The sequence below is a fragment of the Vitis riparia genome, chromosome 5, assembly GCF_004353265.1.
Source record: "Vitis riparia cultivar Riparia Gloire de Montpellier isolate 1030 chromosome 5, EGFV_Vit.rip_1.0, whole genome shotgun sequence".
Lineage (NCBI taxonomy): Eukaryota > Viridiplantae > Streptophyta > Magnoliopsida > Vitales > Vitaceae > Vitis > Vitis riparia.
Genome location: NC_048435.1, coordinates 22,215,159 through 22,236,392, shown reverse-complemented (window position 1 = coordinate 22,236,392; position 21,234 = coordinate 22,215,159). Strand labels below are relative to the sequence as shown.

General features: G+C 30.2%; 1 protein-coding gene across 3 annotated transcripts; it reads left to right on the top strand.

Moving 5' to 3' along the window:
* Window positions 1-3,501: 3,501 nt before the first annotated feature.
* On the top strand, window positions 3,502-13,404 carry LOC117915448 (protein ENHANCED DISEASE RESISTANCE 2). Of its 3 annotated transcripts, none has more exons than XM_034831040.1 (3): window positions 3,502-3,708; window positions 4,659-4,779; window positions 10,670-11,635. In XM_034831040.1, the coding sequence occupies exon 3, from the start codon at window positions 10,688-10,690 to the stop codon at window positions 11,633-11,635; it is 948 nt and encodes a 315-aa protein (XP_034686931.1). In that variant the 5' UTR covers window positions 3,502-3,708; window positions 4,659-4,779; window positions 10,670-10,687. The 3 variants fall into 3 exon arrangements, with proteins under 3 accessions (XP_034686931.1, XP_034686930.1, XP_034686932.1); XM_034831041.1 differs by lacking the exon at window positions 4,659-4,779 and adding an exon at window positions 12,916-13,404 and having other exon boundaries at window positions 3,504-3,708; window positions 10,670-11,631; XM_034831039.1 differs by lacking the exon at window positions 4,659-4,779.
* Window positions 13,405-21,234: the final 7,830 nt, after the last annotated feature.

Sequence of the window (21,234 nt, the reverse complement as noted above, 5' to 3'; positions counted from 1 at the left end):
TTTCTCACTATTTTCTTTCTTCGACAGTTTCCCTCAAATTTTTCTCAATCCAAACATAACCTAATGGATTAAATTAATTGTTTCTTTGGAAAAGTGTGTTTCCATACTATCATATGAAAAAAAATTACAAAATAAGAACTCAAATTTATAAAATACAAATTTCAAGTAGCTATCTAAAAATATTTAACATTTCATGTACTTTTTTTTATCAAATCCACTACCTTTGACCATTCACGTACTACATTTTAATGATATAGATACTACCTTTGATCGATATGTACATATAATTATTTTTACACGAGTATATAAAAACTCATTTTTTTCCTTGTATGCTAATACTTGTGAATCACTATTTATATAAACAAAAATGAGATATTGGAAAATAGTGTAAAAATCACTTTTTAAATCCAGAAAATCACTTATAAATTTTATACTAACACTTGATAGGGCTTCTTCCAAAAATCAATTTTCCCTCTTATTATCAAAACATTTTTCAATATCAAAACAATAAAAGATAATAGTGATAAATTTATTTATGAACATAACTAAATACTTTTAAGCTAAATTTAAAGGATGGCAAATTAGCCATAGTTAACAAGACCCTAAACCCAACTTAATTTTTGGACTTGAAAAATTAAATTTACTATATTAAGTGTACGTGAACACATATAAAAAAAATAAAATATTAAGGTGTTTTTATTTTTTAAACTTTTTTATGAAAGTAATTTGCTTCTTTTTTTTTTTTTTTCATTTTTTGTTAGTTTATTACTTATTTCTTAAATTTTTTAACTAAAATAAAAAAGTCAAAATATTAAGTTTTTTCTTAATGATAAAAGTAGTATAGTGGTTTTTCTTTACTTTTTAATACTTAATGATAATAAAATACTAAAGAAACAAATAATTCAACTTAACACTATTAAGTGTTATACAGGGTATTTGTTTTTAGTATTTTTTTCATGACTTATTATAACTTTTTAGTTGAATAGAAAAAACTAAAATATTTGACATTTTCTAAGTGAAAAAAGTAACATGTTAGTTTTTTTTTACTTTTTTTTTTTTTGTTTAACATAAATAAAATATTAAAAAAATAAACAACTTAATATTTAATACTGTTAAGTACTATTTAGTTTTAATTTATGTTTAAAATTCAGTGGAAAAAAAACACCACCTTTTAAAATGTTAGTTAGAATTAAAAAATAAAACAAACAAATTAAATTTGAAGTGTCAAACGATTCAACTATTAGTATTGTCAACTACTACTACAATAATAATAATAATAATTATAATTATTATTATTATTATTATTAATATATCGAACCTACTACAATTATTGTTGTTACTATTACGGATTATGATTACTACTAGTACTAATAATAATAATTACTATTATTATTATTGATATTGTTGTAGTTGTTCTAATTATTATTATTTTACAATAATAAGTTCATCGTAACATAATTTATTGTGATTAATAATTTAAAGGGTTGTTTGATACCTGGGACTTTCCTTCCTCATTTTCATGTTTGAATAAATTTATGTAGATAAGAATAAAATAAAAAATAGTTCTAACAAAAATCAAATTTCACTTATAAGTGGGATTTTAATTCATCGCAAATAGATGACATTCTAATTCATTCATCCCATAAGAAAATATAAGATAGTTTAAAATTACTTTTTTACCCTTAGATTTCATTCATCTTGCCCCACTCTCTCTTCATCCCATAATAAGTTTATTCTTTTTTAAGTCTTATTATTTAGTAATAAAAAAAAACTTTTATAAATTATTTAAGGATATTATTATCAATTTATTTCTTTTTCATTCTCATTCTTATCATTACCAAACATTATAATGGAAACGAATAATCATTTCAATTTGAATTCTTAAGTTCATCCAAATGCTAAAAATTGAATCATAAAATTCATTTACATTCATCAAAAAAATAGGAATGGAAACAAAATATTCATTTCTATTCTATATTTCCGTGTACCAAACACCCCCTAATAGTCAAATTTTTGTTAAATAGATATAAAATATAATTACGTATTCAAGATTGACCAATTTGACCCTGACATAAGTATATGAGCTTAACTCACCCAACTAACCTAAATTTAATAAAATAAACTAGGAATGAATTTTAATCACAAAGGAGTTTAGTAACCCGGCCTCCATTGATTTTGAATTTGGCAGCCAACTCTCACCCCATATTGCATGACTTGCTTAATTCATCCTACTAATATGACCCACCTAATTCACCCTCACCCTAATTGCATGACCCGTTTAATTCACTTTACTTGATTTGAATTGCAATTTTGTGATGCGAATTGGAATTTGAGTTAGACTTTGGTAAAAAAGAAAAAAAAAAAAAAAGGGAAAAAAGTTTCATGTTCGAGTCAACTCGAGAGTACCCAACCTACCCTAATTAATTTAATTGAAAGAATTAAGTTTCAGGATATTGGAAATAATATAAACGAATCAAAAATATAAAATTTTTACCATACACTCCTATAAAAATAAGAATTGTTCAAACATGCATTTATTGGTCAAAAATATAACTTAAAATGGTCCCTATATCATTAAAAAATAGTATCTTAATAATAAAAGATATTACGTTTAACCAAAAAGCGAATGAAATGGTAATTATTTAGCTCCTACACTAGTGACACCCTTCATGTTCGAACTTGTGACCTTAACTCTGATATCACTTATAGGACTTCAGACACTACCAACACTTATAAAAGCAATTATTATAAAAAAAAAAAAAAAAAGACGTATACCTAAATCTTATAATCCATTCACCTAAATGTCCACGATATCGATGAACGCGGTCAACCCTCTAATCTACCAATAATTGTTATTGTTATTGTTGTTTTATCATTACTATTTTCATGTTTATTGTAAGTAATTATTTATTATTAAAAACAACATGAACAATGTGTTTCTATAGAAGTTGATAACATGTATAATAACTTTATGCACATGTAAGGCATATGCAACTTTGTGATATGTAGTATTATATTGCAATTCAAACGTTTATATAGTCAGGGTGGAAGTCAAAGTTTATGACATGGTCATCACATGAATTGACAATCTTTTCTTATAAGCATTAAGAATTGGTAACATTTTTCCAGGAGTCGTGTTAGTTAATTTGTCAAACCTAAGTTGTGAGTCGGTCCATGAAAAGTTAGTTTGATGTATTAATACAAATAATTTAATTCTTTTACTAATAATACTCATTTTTTGGTAATAATATTATTAATAAAAATTATTTTAATCCTAATTATATTGATATTATAAATAATAAAGTGAATAATAATAATAATGAAATTAAAAATATGAAATTAAAAAAAAAAGACAAAAAAAAAAAGAACCATTTTAGATATTTTTAATAATTAATTTTGAAAATAATATAATTAGAATATATTACATTATTGGAAGAAACAGCATAAATTCTGGATTAAATTCATGAGAGCGTGCGCACTTTAAGCCAAAGGTGGGTCCCACTAGGAAGCGCCCCATCGGCGAATCCAATTCTCTGACACACACAGAAAAGAAGGAGAAGAAGGAGAGAAAAAGGAATATAGTCATTTCTTGAGAACGACGTCGTTTCCATCTTCGTTCTCCGTCTCCTACGTTCTCTTTTAGTTTGCAACGACTCTCCTTTGTCTCTCTTCCTCCTATCGCATTCACGCTGACTCGGAGAAAAGCGGGTACGTTTTGTTTGCCCTAGATTGGTTTCAATTTTTAATCTCAATTTCGTACAAGAATTTCGCTTCGGGTTGATCATCTTGGTTATCCCATATGAAACCTAATGAGTTTAAGGCTGTTGTTATTTAAAATTGCGGAATTTTGAATGAGTTTTGGCTGTTGGTTGAGGTTTGTTTGGTTGCCGAGAAAGTTGTTTCTTTGTAGTTGCTGTAATGTAATGTAATTGTGTTGGCGCTTATTTGGTCTGGAAGGTTGTTAGGTTTAAGGGTCTTCTCTTTTTTCTTTTTGGTTGTTAAGATGAATGTTTGGGTTGGACTATTTAGAGCATTGATTTGCCTTAATAGGCTCTAATTTAATTTCAATTTCATCTAAATTCGCTTTTATTTGATCACTTTGGTTAAGCCATATGAACGCTCATGAGTTCAAGGTTATTGTCATTATTGTAATTTGCGGAACTTTGTACGACCTTGAGTGTTGAGCTGAACTCGGTTTAATTGAGGAAACCATTTCTATGTGTTTTGTATAATTTGATGTAACTCTGCTAGTGTTTATTTGGTTGGGAAGGTTATTGGGTTTAAGGGTTCCTTTTTGTCTTTTTTTTTTCCTTGTGCTAATATATGGGTTGGATTATCTAGGCCATTTTTCCCCTAATTTAATTTTAATTAGTCCAAATTTCCTTCCATTTTTTATCTTATTGGTTATTCCATCTGGGGGTAGGATTGCCTAGCCATCTGTGGCCCTAATTTAATTTTAACTTAGTCCAAATTTCCTTTCATTTTTTTTATCTTATTGGTTATCCCATCTGGGGGTATCTAGGCCATCTTTGTCCCTAATTTAATCTTAGTATAGTCCAAATTTGACTTTATTTTTTATCTTATTAGTTATCCCATCTGGATATTCATGATTTCAAACTTATTGTTATTATTATTATAACTTGTGGAATTTTGAATAGGTTTGGGCGTTGGATTAAAATGTTTTTGGTCGCTGAGGAAGCTATTTGTGTAGGTGGCGTTATGTAATTGTCTCAGTGCTTGTTTGGTTGGAAGGGCATTGGGTTTAAGTTCTCAGTACACGTATGGAGCTGTTAGCCATTTTTTTCCTTGAATTTCAATTTCATCCAAGGATTTGATTTTATTTTCTTTTAGTGGTTGACCCAGCTGAATATCCATGACTTGATTCTTATTTTTATCGTTATTTGTGAAATTTGAATCAGTTTGGGTATTTTTTGAGCTCTGGTTGATTTCTGAGAAAGTGATATCAAAATTTGCTTTTATTTGACCATATTGGTTAACCCATGTGAGTTTTAATGAGATTAATATTATTTTTCTTATTATTTTTGGAATTTGGAATGAGTTTGGGTGTTGGGTTGAACTCTGTTTGGTTTCTGAGGAAGTTACCTCTGTGGTTGGTGTAATATGGCTGTATTAGCAGTGCTTGTTTGTCTGGGAAAGGTATTGGGCTTTTAGTTGCTGCTATGGAAGTTAAATGTTTTCTTTTTCCGCTGAGATGAATATATGGGTGGGGTTATCAGGTCATTTTTTGCTCTAGATTGACTATAATTTAACTTCAATTCCACCAAAAAAATTCTTTTATTTGATCATATTGTTTACTGCATTTGCATACTGTTTAGTTTCATCTTATCTTTATTGTTATTTGTGGAGTTTTGAATTAGTTTGGGGATCAGTCGAACTTTCTTGGGTTGCTGAGAGAGAATTAGTCCTATGCTTGTTGTAACTTAGATGTGTAAATGCTTGTAATATTGGGTTTAAGGTTTTCTTTTCTTTTTTCTGTTTAAATGCTAAGATGTCTATATTGGTAGGGTTGTTTAAGCCTTTTTTGTTCTTTTGTTTTTTGATTAGAAACAAGAGATGTATATATTTATATTAATGAAAACATGAGAAAGATGAGGAGTCCTCCCCACAATTATAAAAAACTGATCATAATATGATTGACCTCCTATACTATACAAGGAGTTTATATAAAAGGTTTAGACTACAAACACAACACCTCTCAAGGATGTCCAAACCCTTTTTATTTACATACCGAAAGCCAGTTGAGTTGGATAACTCTAAGAAGTTCAACAAGCTATTTGCCAAAGGATCTTGCCTCTACTAGAGCTCCCCAAACCCCCATATGAAATGATCATCATATAGCATATACTCTTTGGTGGAATCCAATCAATCTTGACTTATCTGAATAGACCATGCCAAAGGCCCAAAGTTATGGGACAATGCGGTAAGAGATGATCAATAGACCCTCCACTCCCCTTACATAAAACGCACCAATCAAGCCTAAGGTTTTCCCTAACATGTTTCTAATTTAACCTCAATTTCACCCAAAGTTTTGCTTTTATTTTATTATATTGGTTATGCAATCCAAATATCCATGTCCTTGATCTTTTTCTTAATGGAATTTTGAATGAGTGTGGGTACTGTTTGGTTTTTTCGAGGGAGTTATTTGGCTATATGGGTTAAGCCATTTTAATATCAATGAATTTAAGTTTCATTTTTATTATCATTTGTGGAATTGTGAATATGGGTGTTGGGTCGAGCTTTGTTTGGTTGCTGAGAAAGTGTTCTGTTTATTTGGTCCGAAAAGGTATTGGATTTAAGGGCTTCTGTTTTTTCTTTGCTAAGATGAACATATCAGGCCATGTTTTAGGGCTGGTGGTGAGGAGATGTGAATAATGTATTGGTGTTTATGGCCTAGCATTGAGGAGTTTTGGTGGTATGTAATTTGCAGTTATAGGGAAAATGTGGCATGAGGTATAAGAAGAGTTCCTTTAGTATAATATTAGTGTAGCTAAGATAATTTCTTTTGATTTTCAGGGACCGTGGTTAACATTGTTATCATTTGTGTCTATAGAACATGAATTGAGCTAATTTTAGCTCTCTTTTTTAGCAATAATATTTACCTCTTAATCATGAATTTATTGCTTCTTTTGATTTTCCACACCAAGAAAAATTTAATGTTAGGGGTTTAAATTGTTTTTGGTGGGAGGGAAAATGATATATTAGAATTTTCTGGATATTATTTTAAGGAGTGGAATGCAAAAAATAGTGAAGTGATTAGTTTCCTTGGTAAGCTTCACAAGGTGGATATTTGAAAGGAGCTTGGATGCGAATTTAAGTGTTGGAACAAAGGTGAAGCTAAGGACATACTTTGAGCCTATAAGCTTGGCAAAGGGCTTGTATGACCTATAATTAAGATTTTGGTCAGCAAATTAAAAAGGTGATTGATGATGAGTCTTAGATTCTCTGAATGAGATGAATATCCTTGATGCAGCTCTCATTGCTAGTAAGGCACTTGGTTCTAGATTGAGGAGTTCTAAGATGAATATAGTTCATAAATTGGAAATTGAGAAAGCATATGATCATATTAACTACCTAATTGGGGCTTCTTGTTACCAGTATGGGGAAAATGGGTTTTAAGCATAAATGAATCAAGTGGATCACATCGTTGTCCTTGGATGGTTATTGCACAAGTCTTTGAAGAGTTTTCCAAGTTTACTTGGTTTGTGGTAGGAGACGGGGATAGAATTCGGTTCTGGGAAGACTTGTGGTGGGGGGACTAAGCTTTGGGGGTCCAATATCCAAGACTACTTAGAGTTGTCACAGATAAAAATATTCCTATTTCTTCAATTCTTGGATCTACTCGCCCATTCTCTTGGAACTTTAACTTTCGCCGAAACCTTTCCGATTCTGAGATAGAAGATTTAGAAAGCCTCATGCGGTCTCTTCATCGTCTACATATATCACCTTCGGTTCCAGATATGAGATCCTGGTTTTTATCTCCTTCAGGACTTTTTACAGTAAAATCTTTCTTTCTTGCCTTATCTCAATTCTCTGATTTGCCTCCAGTTTTCCCTACTAAGTTCGTCTAGAATTCTCAAGTCCCCTTCAAAGTCAAATCCTTTGTCTGGTTGGTGGCTCACAAGAAGGTTAATACTAATGACTTGCTATAAGTTGAGAAGACCCTACAAAGCACTTAGTACCGACATTTGTAAGTTGTGCATGAAGTATGGAGAAACAGTAGATCATCTTTTTCTCCATTGCTCTTTGACGATGGGGTTGTGGCACAGATTATTTCAATTAGCAAAGACGGATTGGGTCCCCCCCAAGGAGCATCTTTGACATGTTATCTACTAATTTTAATGGTTTTGGATCTTCTAAGAGAGGGATTGTTTTATGGCAAGCCACGTGCATCGCTTTAATTTGGGTGGTGTGGCGGGAAAGAAATGCAAGGATTTTTTAGGATAAAGTAAGGAATTCAGAGAATCTTTGGGATTCTATTTTTTTCCTTGCTTCTCTTTGGGCTTTTTGTTCTAAGGTTTTTAGGAGGATTCCTCTTACCGCGTTACAACTTGATTGGTTAGCAGTGTGTAATCCCAATGGGTTGGTCTAACTAGAGTGATTGCTTGTTTTTACTTTGTATTTTCTTATTTTTGATTCCTTGTGGTTTTGTTTTTCTTTGGTACTTTATTTTATGTATGATCTACTCTTTTTGGATCTCTCATGGCTTGAGGCAGGTAACCTTTCTTTTCTCCTATCTGTTTGTGTTAGTTATGAAAGCTTTAGGTTATTGTTATAGAACTGCAAATTGTGGTTTCAATAGAGGAGATTTCTTAGTGGGGAAGTGGATCAAGTTTTTTCAGTTGTTTAACAACTTCCTCCTTTTTTATGATGTGAATGATGACTAGTTGTTCCTTAGGTGGATCATTATTACTTTGAGGCCTTGGTCTGGGAATTAAAGAACTAGATCCCATCAGTTTTCATTCCAGGTTGTAGAATGGGAAGGTTGTCTTTTAAGTTATTTAGGTTTACCTTTGGGTGCTCCTTTCAAGTTGGTGTCAATTTGAGATTTCATTGAAGAAAGATGCTCCAAAAGTTTGGTTTGTTGGAAGAGTTCAAGTGGCAATTCTTATGTAACGATGGATGGTTTGACTTACATATATTAGAAGGTACACCTTGTAGTGTTCTTAGATTGGAGGGGATTTAGTGGGGTTCTCTCTATGTGTGCTGGGTGAGGATGCAGGGTTAACATGTAGTTTTAGCTGCCCGAATTTTTTCAGGTAGGGTTAGTCTTCTTGAGAACATACCTTGTCTGGATTATCTACCATAGAGAAAGGATGGAGTGGGGTTGGAATTATGAGTCTCACTGTATATAGGCTTTACTCAGGAGGTGGTTTTGGAGGCTCACAACAAAGTGGTATTTCTTATAAAGAAGGTCATCCAGGATCAAATTGGAAGTTGGAAATCGGAAGGAGGTTGGGCCTGAAAGGGAGAGGAGATGTATGATATTAGTCTTTGGAAACTGATCAGAAAAGATCGGACTGCCTTCTAGGCTTGTATGATCATATCTATGGCAGATGCTAGGTGCACAAAGTTTCGATTCAATGTATGGTATGGTGCTGTTTGGTATTGCTTCTCTTAGAAATGCCTGGGTGGCGGACCTTTGAGATGGGGCAGGCGACTAAAGTAATTGGTCTCCTTGTTTTACAAGGTTTTTCCATGACAGGGAATTAGGATGGTGCATGCTTTTCTTCAGTACATGCAATCTATGTTGGTGACGGTAGGATGCTCAGATAAGTCAGTGTGAAGGTTAGTGAAAAATGATAGCTTATTTGTCAAATTATATTGAAGTTTCTTGGGTCTGAGAGTTTATGGTTCTTTCTCTGCTAAGGAGGTTTGATACCTTTTGGCACCAAGCTGAAGTTATCTTCTGTTTTTCAGAGATAATTTAGGGGAAAATTCTTATAATGGATCAACTTATAAAAAGGCTTTAGTTTTTTCTCAAGTTGTTGCATTCATAAGTAGGATATGTAATTGGCAAACTATCCTCTTCTCATTTTTGGCTTGCAGTTTGTAGACTTTGGTGTTCTTTATATTCAATATTCGGGTTTTTCTTTTTGATCTCTGTTAGACTTTATTGATTGTCTAGGAAGTGGATGGAGTGTTTTCTTTTTTTCCTTCCTTTCTTTTCTCTCTCTCAGCTTTCAGTGGTATCTGTATATATCTGGCATACTTGGGTTACTTCTCTTTCTTTCTAGTTGCATTTTTAATAAATTCTCCTTGTCTGCCTATTAAATAAAGTCATTATCTTGCCATGCTAATAGACACTTTATTTCCTCGAGTGCAAAATCTTGGCCTTCTTTCTGTGTCTATTCCTATCTTCAACATGATTGTTTGCAATCAATCAACTTTGAAGAGTAGTTACACATTCGGAAACAAGAGGACCAGCTTGCACTACATATAAATTGAAGTAAGCTGCTGAAAAATAGGTTGTTAATGAAAGTAAACACAACTCAAGAAAGTGGTTTGTCTCTTTAAACTTATTTTTCCCAATAGATCATTGATTTTGACAAATTGGATCTCGTGGAGAAGCCATCATCTTGAGTAATCTTTCCTTTCTGTGTAATCTTTGGGCTTGGTCCAAGTTATTTTTAGTTTCTGGTCGCCCCTTTGTTGTACATTTTGTGGACTGGTTGTGCTCATATTAAGAAGGGCGTTGTTTTTTGTTGCCCCTCCTTTTTGGAGGCGTCTTGAGGTGTTCATTGTATATGTCCAGTATACTATGGGATGCTTTGAAGGCGTCTTCTATTTATAATATTCTCTTGCTTTACTCATCAAAAAATTATCTCAAGTAAGCTGTACTTTCTGGAAAAAACAGTTCTCTAGTGTGTGAACTTCCTTCTTGTGAAGTATACATTTCTAGCATTGCCTGACCATTAGCTCATTAGCAGGTTATAAAGTGATCAATTTATTTTGCTTGTGGACACTAACCTTGTAAGAGGTGCCCTTGTTATAGATTGTTAAAAACATCAAAAAGCTGTGGAATAAACTTCAAAATACTAGAAGGGATTCAATAGTCACATTTTTACATCCTTTTCCTTTCATATTCACTCCACGATTATTTGACAACATGTGTGGGTACAGTGTTTGATAATGTTTTATTGCCAAACAGGTGCCTTTCTTTTGCATAATGACTAACCTTGATCAGAAAAATGAGCATGAGTGGATAGAGAGGGTGAAAGCGGAAGGAGCTGTTCCACTTCTCGAACCAGATAACTGTCCAAATGGTTGGGCTTCACCCCCTGGAGACAAGTTCATGGTAAGAGGTCCTGATTACTTTTCGACCAGGATTAAAATTCCTGGTGGTGAATGTCTTCTAAAGCCTCTTGGGTTTGACTGGATTAGAGGTTCTACAAAAATATGGGAGATCTTAAACCATCCAAACAGCCGTGTTAGGAAGGCTCTTGAGGAAGAGTTTCCTGAGGGTGACAAGCCTTTTGTTTGGGCTTTCAATCTACAGGTTCCAAACAAGGATAATTATAGTGCTGTTGCATATTTCCTAGCCACGGAACCTATTCCAGAGGGGTCTTTGATGGAGCAGTTCTTGAAAGGTGATGACGGGTTTAGAAATTCCAGACTTAAATTGATTGCCAACATTGTGCAGGGCCCTTGGATTGTAAGAAAAGCGGTTGGAGAGCAGGCCATATGCATAATTGGCCGAGCCCTTACTTGTAAGTACTGTGTATCAGATAACTTCATAGAAGTGGATGTGGACATTGGATCTTCCATGGTTGCAAGTGCAATTGTTCATCTGGCATTTGGTTACATCACTACCCTGACCGTTGATCTAGCTTTTCTCATTGAGAGTCAAACTGAATCAGAGCTTCCAGAACGAATATTAGGAGCTGTCAGATTCTCAGAGCTGAACCCTGCTTCAGCCAGACCTTTTGAAACTTCAACTGAGGAAACCACTGGTAGTTTGCAGTCCTCTTTGCCTACAAGATTATGGAAATCAATTGGGCAGGGTTTCTCCAACCTTCTTCAAGGTGCTCCTGAAAGTGGTTCTGTCTCTGGTTCATCTCGTGCCAATGGGATTGCTGATCATGAAGAAAGTGGAGAAGACATAAAGAAATGGTAAGTACTATTATCATATTTAGCTATTATTCAAATTCAATGTTATAATAATATCCAGATCTTAGCCTCTTTTTCATGTCATGGAGAAGTTGGTGCTGGGACTGCATTGTGAAAATCCCTGCTAGTCAAAAAACATGTAGATCATTACTTTGTTGCTAATAGATCCTACCAAGTGTCCAAAATCTGGCTTCTTCAAATTTTTTGGGATGCCACCTTCCTGCAACTAAATTGAATTGGGATGCCTAATTTACCTAATAATATGTAATTTTTTTTTCTTAAAATACTCCCCGCCAATGATGGACCTAGGGGCCTGCCTCATCCAACAATTTGATATACTCCATGACTTTTTTTTTTCTTCTCATACTAAGCAAAGCTTTAGACTATGTCTGTTTCCCTGGAAAGTTTCAGGGTAAGAAAATAGGAATGAAAAATATAAAGGAAAAAAAAGGCAAGAAAAATTTATAATTTTTTTCTCTTGTTTGATTATTCATGAAAAAGTTGAGGGAAAATAATACTAAGAAATAGACCTTGCACAAGCTTTTTCTATCTTTTTTTAAGGAAAATGAAAAAGAAAATCTTATAGTGTTTTCCTTCTCTTTTAGTATTTTTCTCTCTTATCTCTTTGTATGGTATCCAATTCTAAGAAAATTACTTTGTTAACATATTTTCACTTTCTTTAATACTTTGCAAGACCCAAACCTAGGCTTAAGCTACAACATTTTTGAGATATATTTCCTTTATGTCTGCTTTATTTAACATTTTTTACTTCACTTCCATTGTTTCATGGGTAATCCCAAGTTGTATGGTACTTCGGAATTGATTCGTTTGATTGATGTGCAAGCTCAAAACTTAGGATCTAGTCTATGTACTTTAAAATTCCTGTTCTTGTTTGTTATGTTTACACCTAAGAAAGAAGTTAGGTAGAGTGACAAGCTTAATGAACGTATATTAGTGCTCAACACTCATTAGCAGGAGTGAGTTTTGGAGCTTATTTCATGCCATCTCTCTGAGTTGAGACCCCATGTTTGTTGGGCATTAAATTCTGTTTCGGAGCCATATATAAGACAATATAAACTTTAGACCATGTTTGGATTGGCTTTGGTGAATGTTTGATTTTATTGGAAGAGCTTGTGCCTTAAAAGCTCTATTTTTAACATAAGTAGGAAGTTATTTCTTGTTTAATAAAATCCCAAATGGGACCTTGATCATTTCTCCTTTGCTTTTTTCAGATGTAGTTTCTTTTTTCCACCCTGACAATCTACGAATTCATTGTGATATATGCAGATGAATGCTGGTGAAGACAATCCATTTGCTGCCAATCAAAATCTTCTGATCTCACCTTCAACCTCCATCTCTGAAATCTTTTAGGCGTGGGGTAAACTGTATGGTTAAAGGGAACTGATGAATGCTCTATTTGGGGTCCTGGGTGTCTTGGTCATTTTTATTGTTCATCATTCATGTGACAGGGTATCAGAATTGTTGGGAATTAGGTAAATCTGGAGTGCATTCTTTGTCTATATAATGATGAACTTGCAGTTTTATTATGTTTCAGAAGGAACGTTTATAAATAGCAGAGAAAGAACCTAGAAAGAAGAAGATGAAAACAGAGTAAAGAGCTTCAGTTCATTACTGAGCAGAACAAGAAACTTTCCTTTTTATATGTAGGGTTGTGCATGTTGCATCAAACCTTCAAATTCAAGGTATCCTTAGTGGTTGTAAGATTCGAATCCAGGATCATGTGTTATTTATTGGGACCACACTTCCCAGAGTTCATCCTAACCAGTTAGGCTACCCTGGCGGGTTGAATCTGATCTAACATAATGATTTGAAAGGTCGTTTGCTAGAAATTCATTTTTATTGTAAAATAAGAATATAGAAAGAATTGTTTTAATTAATTTCAAAAAGTTTGAGGGAAAGGAAAAACAAGGAACTTATGAGATTTCATATCAAATAGGGAAAGCAGTTTTTAACATTATATATGCACTTATATAGTGGGCTTTTTTTAATTATGTAGACATATTTTATATAAAGGTCATTATTATTTTATTATTTTAAAAATAAAAAAATGGAAAGTGTCAAATGGAAGCTTAAAAAATTATTTTTCTATTTAAAAAAAGAAAACAAAGATATGCTTTGAGAATATTTCCCAAAAATATAGTAGCTTCCTTTTCCCTTTTTATTTGAAAGTATAATGGATAAGTCTTCTCATATAATTTGGCTTAATCAATCATAGTCATAATCACCACAAAAGGGTGACAAAAATCACCTTAAATTTTGATTTGATTGTGATTTTGATTTATATCTATTGGCACATGTCACCAATAAAATTTATGAAAGATCAAATATCCTTATTAATAAATCCAGAATTAAGCAAGATGAAATATTTTGAATTATGACTTTCATGATACTTAGTTTCAAATTCATATCTAGAAAGTTATTTTCTTCTTTTTTTTTTTTTTTTTCCTTCAATGGAATAAAATTGCAAAAATATTAAAAATGAAAATTTATCATGGAGTTTAAAGAATTTGAATTTGATTTCAAAGGTATACTTTTGATTAGCATTTTTGAATTAGGTTTTTATCATGGACTTTGAATGTAAAAAATTGTATTGATTTTTACTCTTAAAAAACAAAAATCATAATAATGGAGGAAATTACTCTGAAACAAAGGTATTTAGTGACTGCGGTTTTGATACTTTAATATAAATTTAAAATTCATATCTAAAAGATTTCTCAAACTATTGTTTCTTTTATAAAATAAAATAAAATAAAATAATTATAATTATGAAAAAAAAAAAAGTGTGATATCCCAAATTGGGCCTAGGAAAAAATTCCTACAGTTATATGAGTTTCTCTAACCTAACCTTGAAGACATATTTTAAGGTTGTACTCTCACACAAATTAAAAATAAAAAATAAAAAACAAAACAAAACAACATTAGTTTGAACAATAGTTTAAAAATAAGCCCAAAGCTGATATATCATTTAGATCAAATGTCACTTTGTTCCAAAATTTCAGAATAAAAATCCGTAGTGGAACTCATATTTAATATAAGATAAAATGCATGATAAATTAAATTCTCGCCAATTAAAACGTTATAACCAATATTTAATACTATAGAATAAAATAATAGCATGAACCAACTTTTCATACCAAGAAAAACTTAAACATCAACATGATGTCGGAGCTTGATTTAGCGGAAATTCTAGGTTTGACCCTTTCTTCACAATTTACATTTTCCCTATGTTTGTTAGATATGATATGAATTCAAATTCGTTTCTTGATATGAATTCAAATTTTGCATGTCTATCCACATACGGGTACGAAAGAGAGAAAGCCTTACTACAAAGCAAAAGATACACATCATTTAAGGAACTTCACAACAACAATGCATACCAGCATGAACACTATCAGGGACACAAAAGCCTTTATTGCTGATTTGCTCTTTAACACATTTTGCCATGCACTCCGGGGTTATCTCGCGTGGTCCAATAAAGATGCAGTTTTGAGCTTCTATATATATATATATATATATATATATATATATATATGGGGAATTTTTTCATGGTATGATATGGATATGGTTATTATTATTATTATTAAATTTATTTATTCAATATTTTGGGATTATGGGTCATTGGACTCGTTACCAATTATGGGGTAATTGAGGTTGATTGTTGGACAATGAATGGAAGTTGAGAGAGGATTATCACAAATGAAATCATGAGTCATTTTAAGTGATTGAATGTTGATGTTGGAGTTAGGTTTGGGTACTTCAGTGGTCCCAACTTGACTGACCAGACCCAATATATAAATAAAATTGTCATAATTAAAAAAAAAAAAAAAAAAACACGTTTCTTCTTTTTATCGTTCTTCCTGAGAAAGCTAAGAGAAAAAAAGACCACGTTTATTTTTTTTTGAATCAAAAGTCCTCTCTTAGATTTTTTTTTTTTTTTTTTTCTCTATAAAACGAAGGTTAAGGCTCTTATACTATGAAAAGAGAGAGGTTCTCGTATATATCATGTAAGAATATAAGAATTAAGAATATATTGTTAAAATCATTCTCAATTATTTTTAAAATAAAAATTTTACTTAGGAACTTAAATAAAAAATATAGTTTTCTTGACTTATTTTATGTAAAATTATACAATTTAAAAATTCACAATATATGTATATTAAGTTAATTATTTTTGAGAGAATGATTTAATAATTAGGATACTAATTATAAAGATAAGAACCTAATTTAATAAGAACTAGAAGGAAAAAAACATTAAAAAATAAAATTTAATAATTGTTTTTTCTTTTAATAAAAAGAGAATGTTATGATGCTAGGCTTTTTTTTCCATGGTACATATTTTTTATATTTTTTATTCTTTATTTAATTATAGCGTGCAATATCTAGTATTTTCTTTTAAGAAAATGATAAATTAACAAATAAAGAGAAAAATGGAAAACTAAAAATATGAGAATTTATTAGAGAGATTTATTATTTTAAGATATTTTAAGACTCTCCTTCTTCACTCTTCTTTGATTTCTTTTAAATGGAAACTTCCCCCATACTTCTAAAATTGATTTATTTGATTGCCTACAAAATAGAAGTAAAAGTTTTGTATATTATTGCTTTTATCCTTCCTTTTCCTTGAATGAATGGAGTGAAATGGGTTTTCTTCTTTTCATTTGTTTATTTAGTGGAAGAAAAGTAGTCTAATATTGGGAATTTTTTAAAAAATATTACAATTTTAAAAAATATTTATTAAAATGTGGCATTTTTAAAGAGACAATTTTTATTGAATTTTATAATTATTTTTTAAAATATAATTTTTATATTTGAATTAAAATTGTCTTTTGAAAAGATAATTTTCAACTAATGTCACAAAAAGTACCAAATGTGAGGAAATGCCACTTGCATGTATCATCCGTCCAACTTAGTACTTGGTCAAAACCATGGAAGAAAATGTTATCGAATGGAAGAAAATGTTATCGAAGGGTATCGAGGTCCGACAATATTTTGGGATATTTCTCGATATATCGCATGGTCAACGCGAGTCAACGAAAGTCAAACGCGCTATAGTGCGCCTCCCATTTTGCTTTCGAGGGGATTTAAACCCCAAACCAAAATCATTCACTTGCCACCTGGGTTAACTTGCCCTTTGTTATATAATATGCAATAAATTTATATATACTTAAACTCATTATGTAAAGAAAATATTAAAAGAATATTTTAAAGAGCAAATTAATTATAATTATTTTATAATTAAATGCAAAATCTTTTAATTAATTACCAAAAATATAAAAATTATATAATTTTCTTCATAATGTTTTTAATATCATTAATAATTAATTAAATATTATAAAATTATATATATATATATATCATAATTTATTTTATATTGTTTAATACAATTAAATTAAATGGATCATATTTTAATATTAATATATATTTTAAATTTAGACATATTATAATCAAATATCATAATATTAGTTGTAATTTAATAATAAATGTATACTTATAAAATTCATATTTTTATCGATGCATACGATATTATTATCAAATATGATAAATCATGTTATACATATATCAAAATTTTCAATAAAATAACTTTAAAATGTCTATTATACTTCTAATTATATTATTATGAGGTTTTCCTTACATTTTAATGAGTTTTTAACAATTTTAAACTTACCGATATTTTTTTCCAAAATATCCATCGATATATCTCTGATATATCCGTAAAATCGAAGTGCCGATATATTCGTGATTACCGATATTTTCATCATTGGTCAAAACCCATCAAATAACGTGCACTCGGGCAATAAGGTTATAATTGCAACCATTATGCGTCTCACATGAGACAAGCAATTATTGTACAACATAAATAGTCAATATTGCGTATTAAAGTTGCAATAAATGACAATTACAAGGACAAGCAACGTCAGAAGACCCATCCACTATAAAAATCAATCTTTTCGTAATGGATCCAGTTAACGAAGTGGAAAAATTACTATTTCACGATTTAATCATCAGACCGATGGTTAAACCACAGTCGAACATGTAACATCATAAATATATAATTTATATTTTATTAAAATTAAAAATAAATTTTTAAAAAATATATAAATATAAATAAAATTAAAAATCAATAATATTTATTTTTTTCATCTTTTGTATAAATATATTAATATTTTAAAGTTTATTAAATAAAACATATAAAATATTACATATGGAAAATGGAAGTGTTTAAAAAATATTAGATATTTGAGATGATTTTATTAGTTTTTTACAACCATTGGCACAAACTAATTAGTAGTAGGTTGGTGCAACCATGCTCACCTTGAACCCTTGGTCCAAGTTCAAGTCCTAGGGCTATAAACCATACATATATAAATGCACCTCATTCAGCTACTTTCATCTCAATTGGCTGCAGGCTATGGTGGGTTGGGTTGTGAATGGGTGTGGCCCATTGGAAATTGAGGCCTATTTTGGCCCAAAAACCCAGATTCTTAGTTGAATCGAATTGTCCTGGTTCTGTCCAATTTGGCGGTTGAACAATTGGTCTGTCCGGTTCAATGCCAATCTGAGGCCCATTTTGGCTCAAAAGCTCAATTGAACAGGACCAAGGTCTGGTCGACAAACCAGTTGAACCTACCGATCCAGACTCATTTTTAAAACATTGATAAAAACACATCAAATACTTTTGGTTGCTAGTCATGGTGGGTTGGCCGTGAACGGATGTGGCCCATTGGAAATTGAGTCCTATTTTGGCCCAAAAACTCAGGTTCTGAATTGAATCGAATCGTCTCAGTTTTGTCCGATTTGGAGGTTGAACAATCGGTTTGTCTGGTTCAATGTCAGTCCAAAGCCCATTCTGGCTCAAAAGCTCAATAAAACCAAACCAGGGTCCGATCATCAAACCAGTTGAACCTGTTGGTCCGATCCCATTTTTAAGACATTGATAAAAACACATCAAATACTTAGTGAAAGGGTACACACTCTTATTCATATCAGAATTCTGTCAAAAATTCTTCAAAAGCTAATTTAACCATCGAATAAGGAGTTTATCTGAACACACCTTTTTTTATAGCTCCAACTAACAACTAAGTAAAAGAAGCTACTTGAAGAGAGATTGTTTGTTGTGCATCAACACTGTAGATTCAAAAATAATTTCAAAAGTGTTATATTTTAATAAATATTTTTTAAAATTATAGTATTTTCTTCTAAATCCCTTTTATATGGTTAAGTTTTTATAAATTAGGATTCACCATCTCCCATGACTATTGTCTTGTACAATAGTCATTTTAAGGACTCGCGTTAATCAACGGAAATCATGTAAGAATGTCATAACAACTCTTTTAAACTTCATTTAAATCAGAGATTGTTTCGGGAAAAAAGGTTGATTTTTCACCTTTTTCAATTTTATTTTCTTCCACATAAAAAAACTTCAAAAAATATTATTTTTTGGACATATTTTTCTTACATGAGTAAGACAACAAAATGATTTAAGGGCGTCTTTCATATCATTTTCAAAACCATTAAAATAGTTGTTAAAAAAGAATCATTATCAATGATTTTAAGAGTTAATTGCATTAACCTTTCCTGATATTTTGGTTAAATACATTTAATCTTCATTGGTTTGAAATTTCATCAAATACCTCCCATATCAATGTCATTGATATTTTCATTCACTTCCCCTCTAATTCAAAATAAAGAAAATAGTTGAGATTTTGTTGAATGCATCTCATTTATCATTATTTTTAATTTTTTTAACATTTTTTACTTTATAAGCTTATCTATGTTACTAAATATAACATTTTTTTTTTTAATTTTTGTTTTTTCTTTCTACTTTACAACTCACTCATGTTCCTAAATATTCCCATTTTCTTTATCCTTTTTTCAAGGTCTCATCTTCCAATATGCAGCATTTTAGTTTCTTTTTTTTTTTTTTTTTTTTTTTTTTTTTTTTTTTTTTTTTACCTTTTTCTACTTAAAACAAAAAAAAAAAAAAAAACTCATTTATCTTCCTAAATACACCATTCTTATAATAATAATAATAATAATAATAATCTTCATGAAAAATATTTGTAATTGTCAATTTTTTATATGAATATTATAACTATATTTTTTATTAAAATGAATAATGAATCATAATAGCTTAAAATTCACATGAATTTTTATCTATTTTAAGCCAATTAATATCAGAATTTTTTGCCCACAAAACTACTAAATAATAACGATGCCAATTTCTCCTCTAAACCAATTTTGACACTAGAAGTTCTGACATTAATTAGCTTAAATTTTGCATTCCAAATTATTTTACATTCCAATTTATTTTCTAAAAATTAATAAACTCGTTAAAGAATACATGACATTAAATCTCATTTAATTTAAAGTCCATTTGCCTAAAGAGAAAAATAAAAAAATTTCAGGAAACTAATTGAAAATTGAGTGCGAATAAAAGCATGTAAACATCTTGATGCGTTTGATTCATTAGTAAATCAATTAATATTGGAATTTCTCATACCAAAACTAGTTTAAAATATTATATCAATTTTGCCTTTATACATAATAATATTTCTTCCAATTTTTTTATTTTCTCAAAATCACGTGATACTTAATAAGTTTGATTTGTTAACGATTCTAATAGTTTTTTAAAACAATCTAGAACTTGAAAAATTATATCAATTAAAAATTGAATTTAGACCAAACCAATTTACAATCTAGAATAATGGTCCTAATTGAGGAATTAACTTATATATGTAATTAAAAAATTAGTTATTTGCATATTTAGAAAATGAATTGAATTTATTTTTATACTTATTTAATATAAAATATTATTAATATTTATGAAAATATTATATTGTTATTTATTTTTGACAAATAAATACAATTTAAAATTTTATCATTTTTTTAACAACATATATATATATATATAATTTATATGTTTTATCATGTACAAAACTTATCATTACATTATTTATTAAAACAATTATCATCTCTTTATTTCATATTTATTCCTTATAATTTAATATTTAAAAAAAAAATAGATAAAAACGTATGTGGATTTTTTAAATGCTATGCTTCATTCTAATTTTCTTTTTTCTTTTTTAATATTATTACTAATTTTTAATGCAAAATAAATTATAATATTGATAAAAAAAATTTGAAAATTCTATAAGCATATTTTATAACAGATAAAAAGAATTAATATTACATTCTTTTATGTTTACATACAAATAAATTCCACCTAGGACCCCATAGTTTTAAACAAACTACAAATACATATTCAATCCCTCCAAATTCTCCTTTTCATTTCCAATACAAACTTGGTTCATTCAAAACATTAGAATCCCTTAACAATTCAATTCTATTGTCCACAACCATTCAACAATGTCAAGCCAAACCTATTAGGGTTTGAGAGGTAAGATTAAAATGGAAATGGAATAGAAATGAAGGTAAATCATAACATCATTAGACAAAAGGAATCAAAATCTAAGTTGGAGTAAGTATGCTTTGATTTCCATGCCAGTGAAACGAAATATCCAAACATATTAATGAATGGGAACTGGATTGATTTCTCATTTCCATTCTTTATTCCAACAATCCAAA

Coding starts and splice junctions, on each gene's coding strand:
- LOC117915448 (XM_034831039.1), top strand. CDS start 10,688: ATGACTAACCTTGATCAGAAAAATGAGCATGAGTGGATAGAGAGGGTG.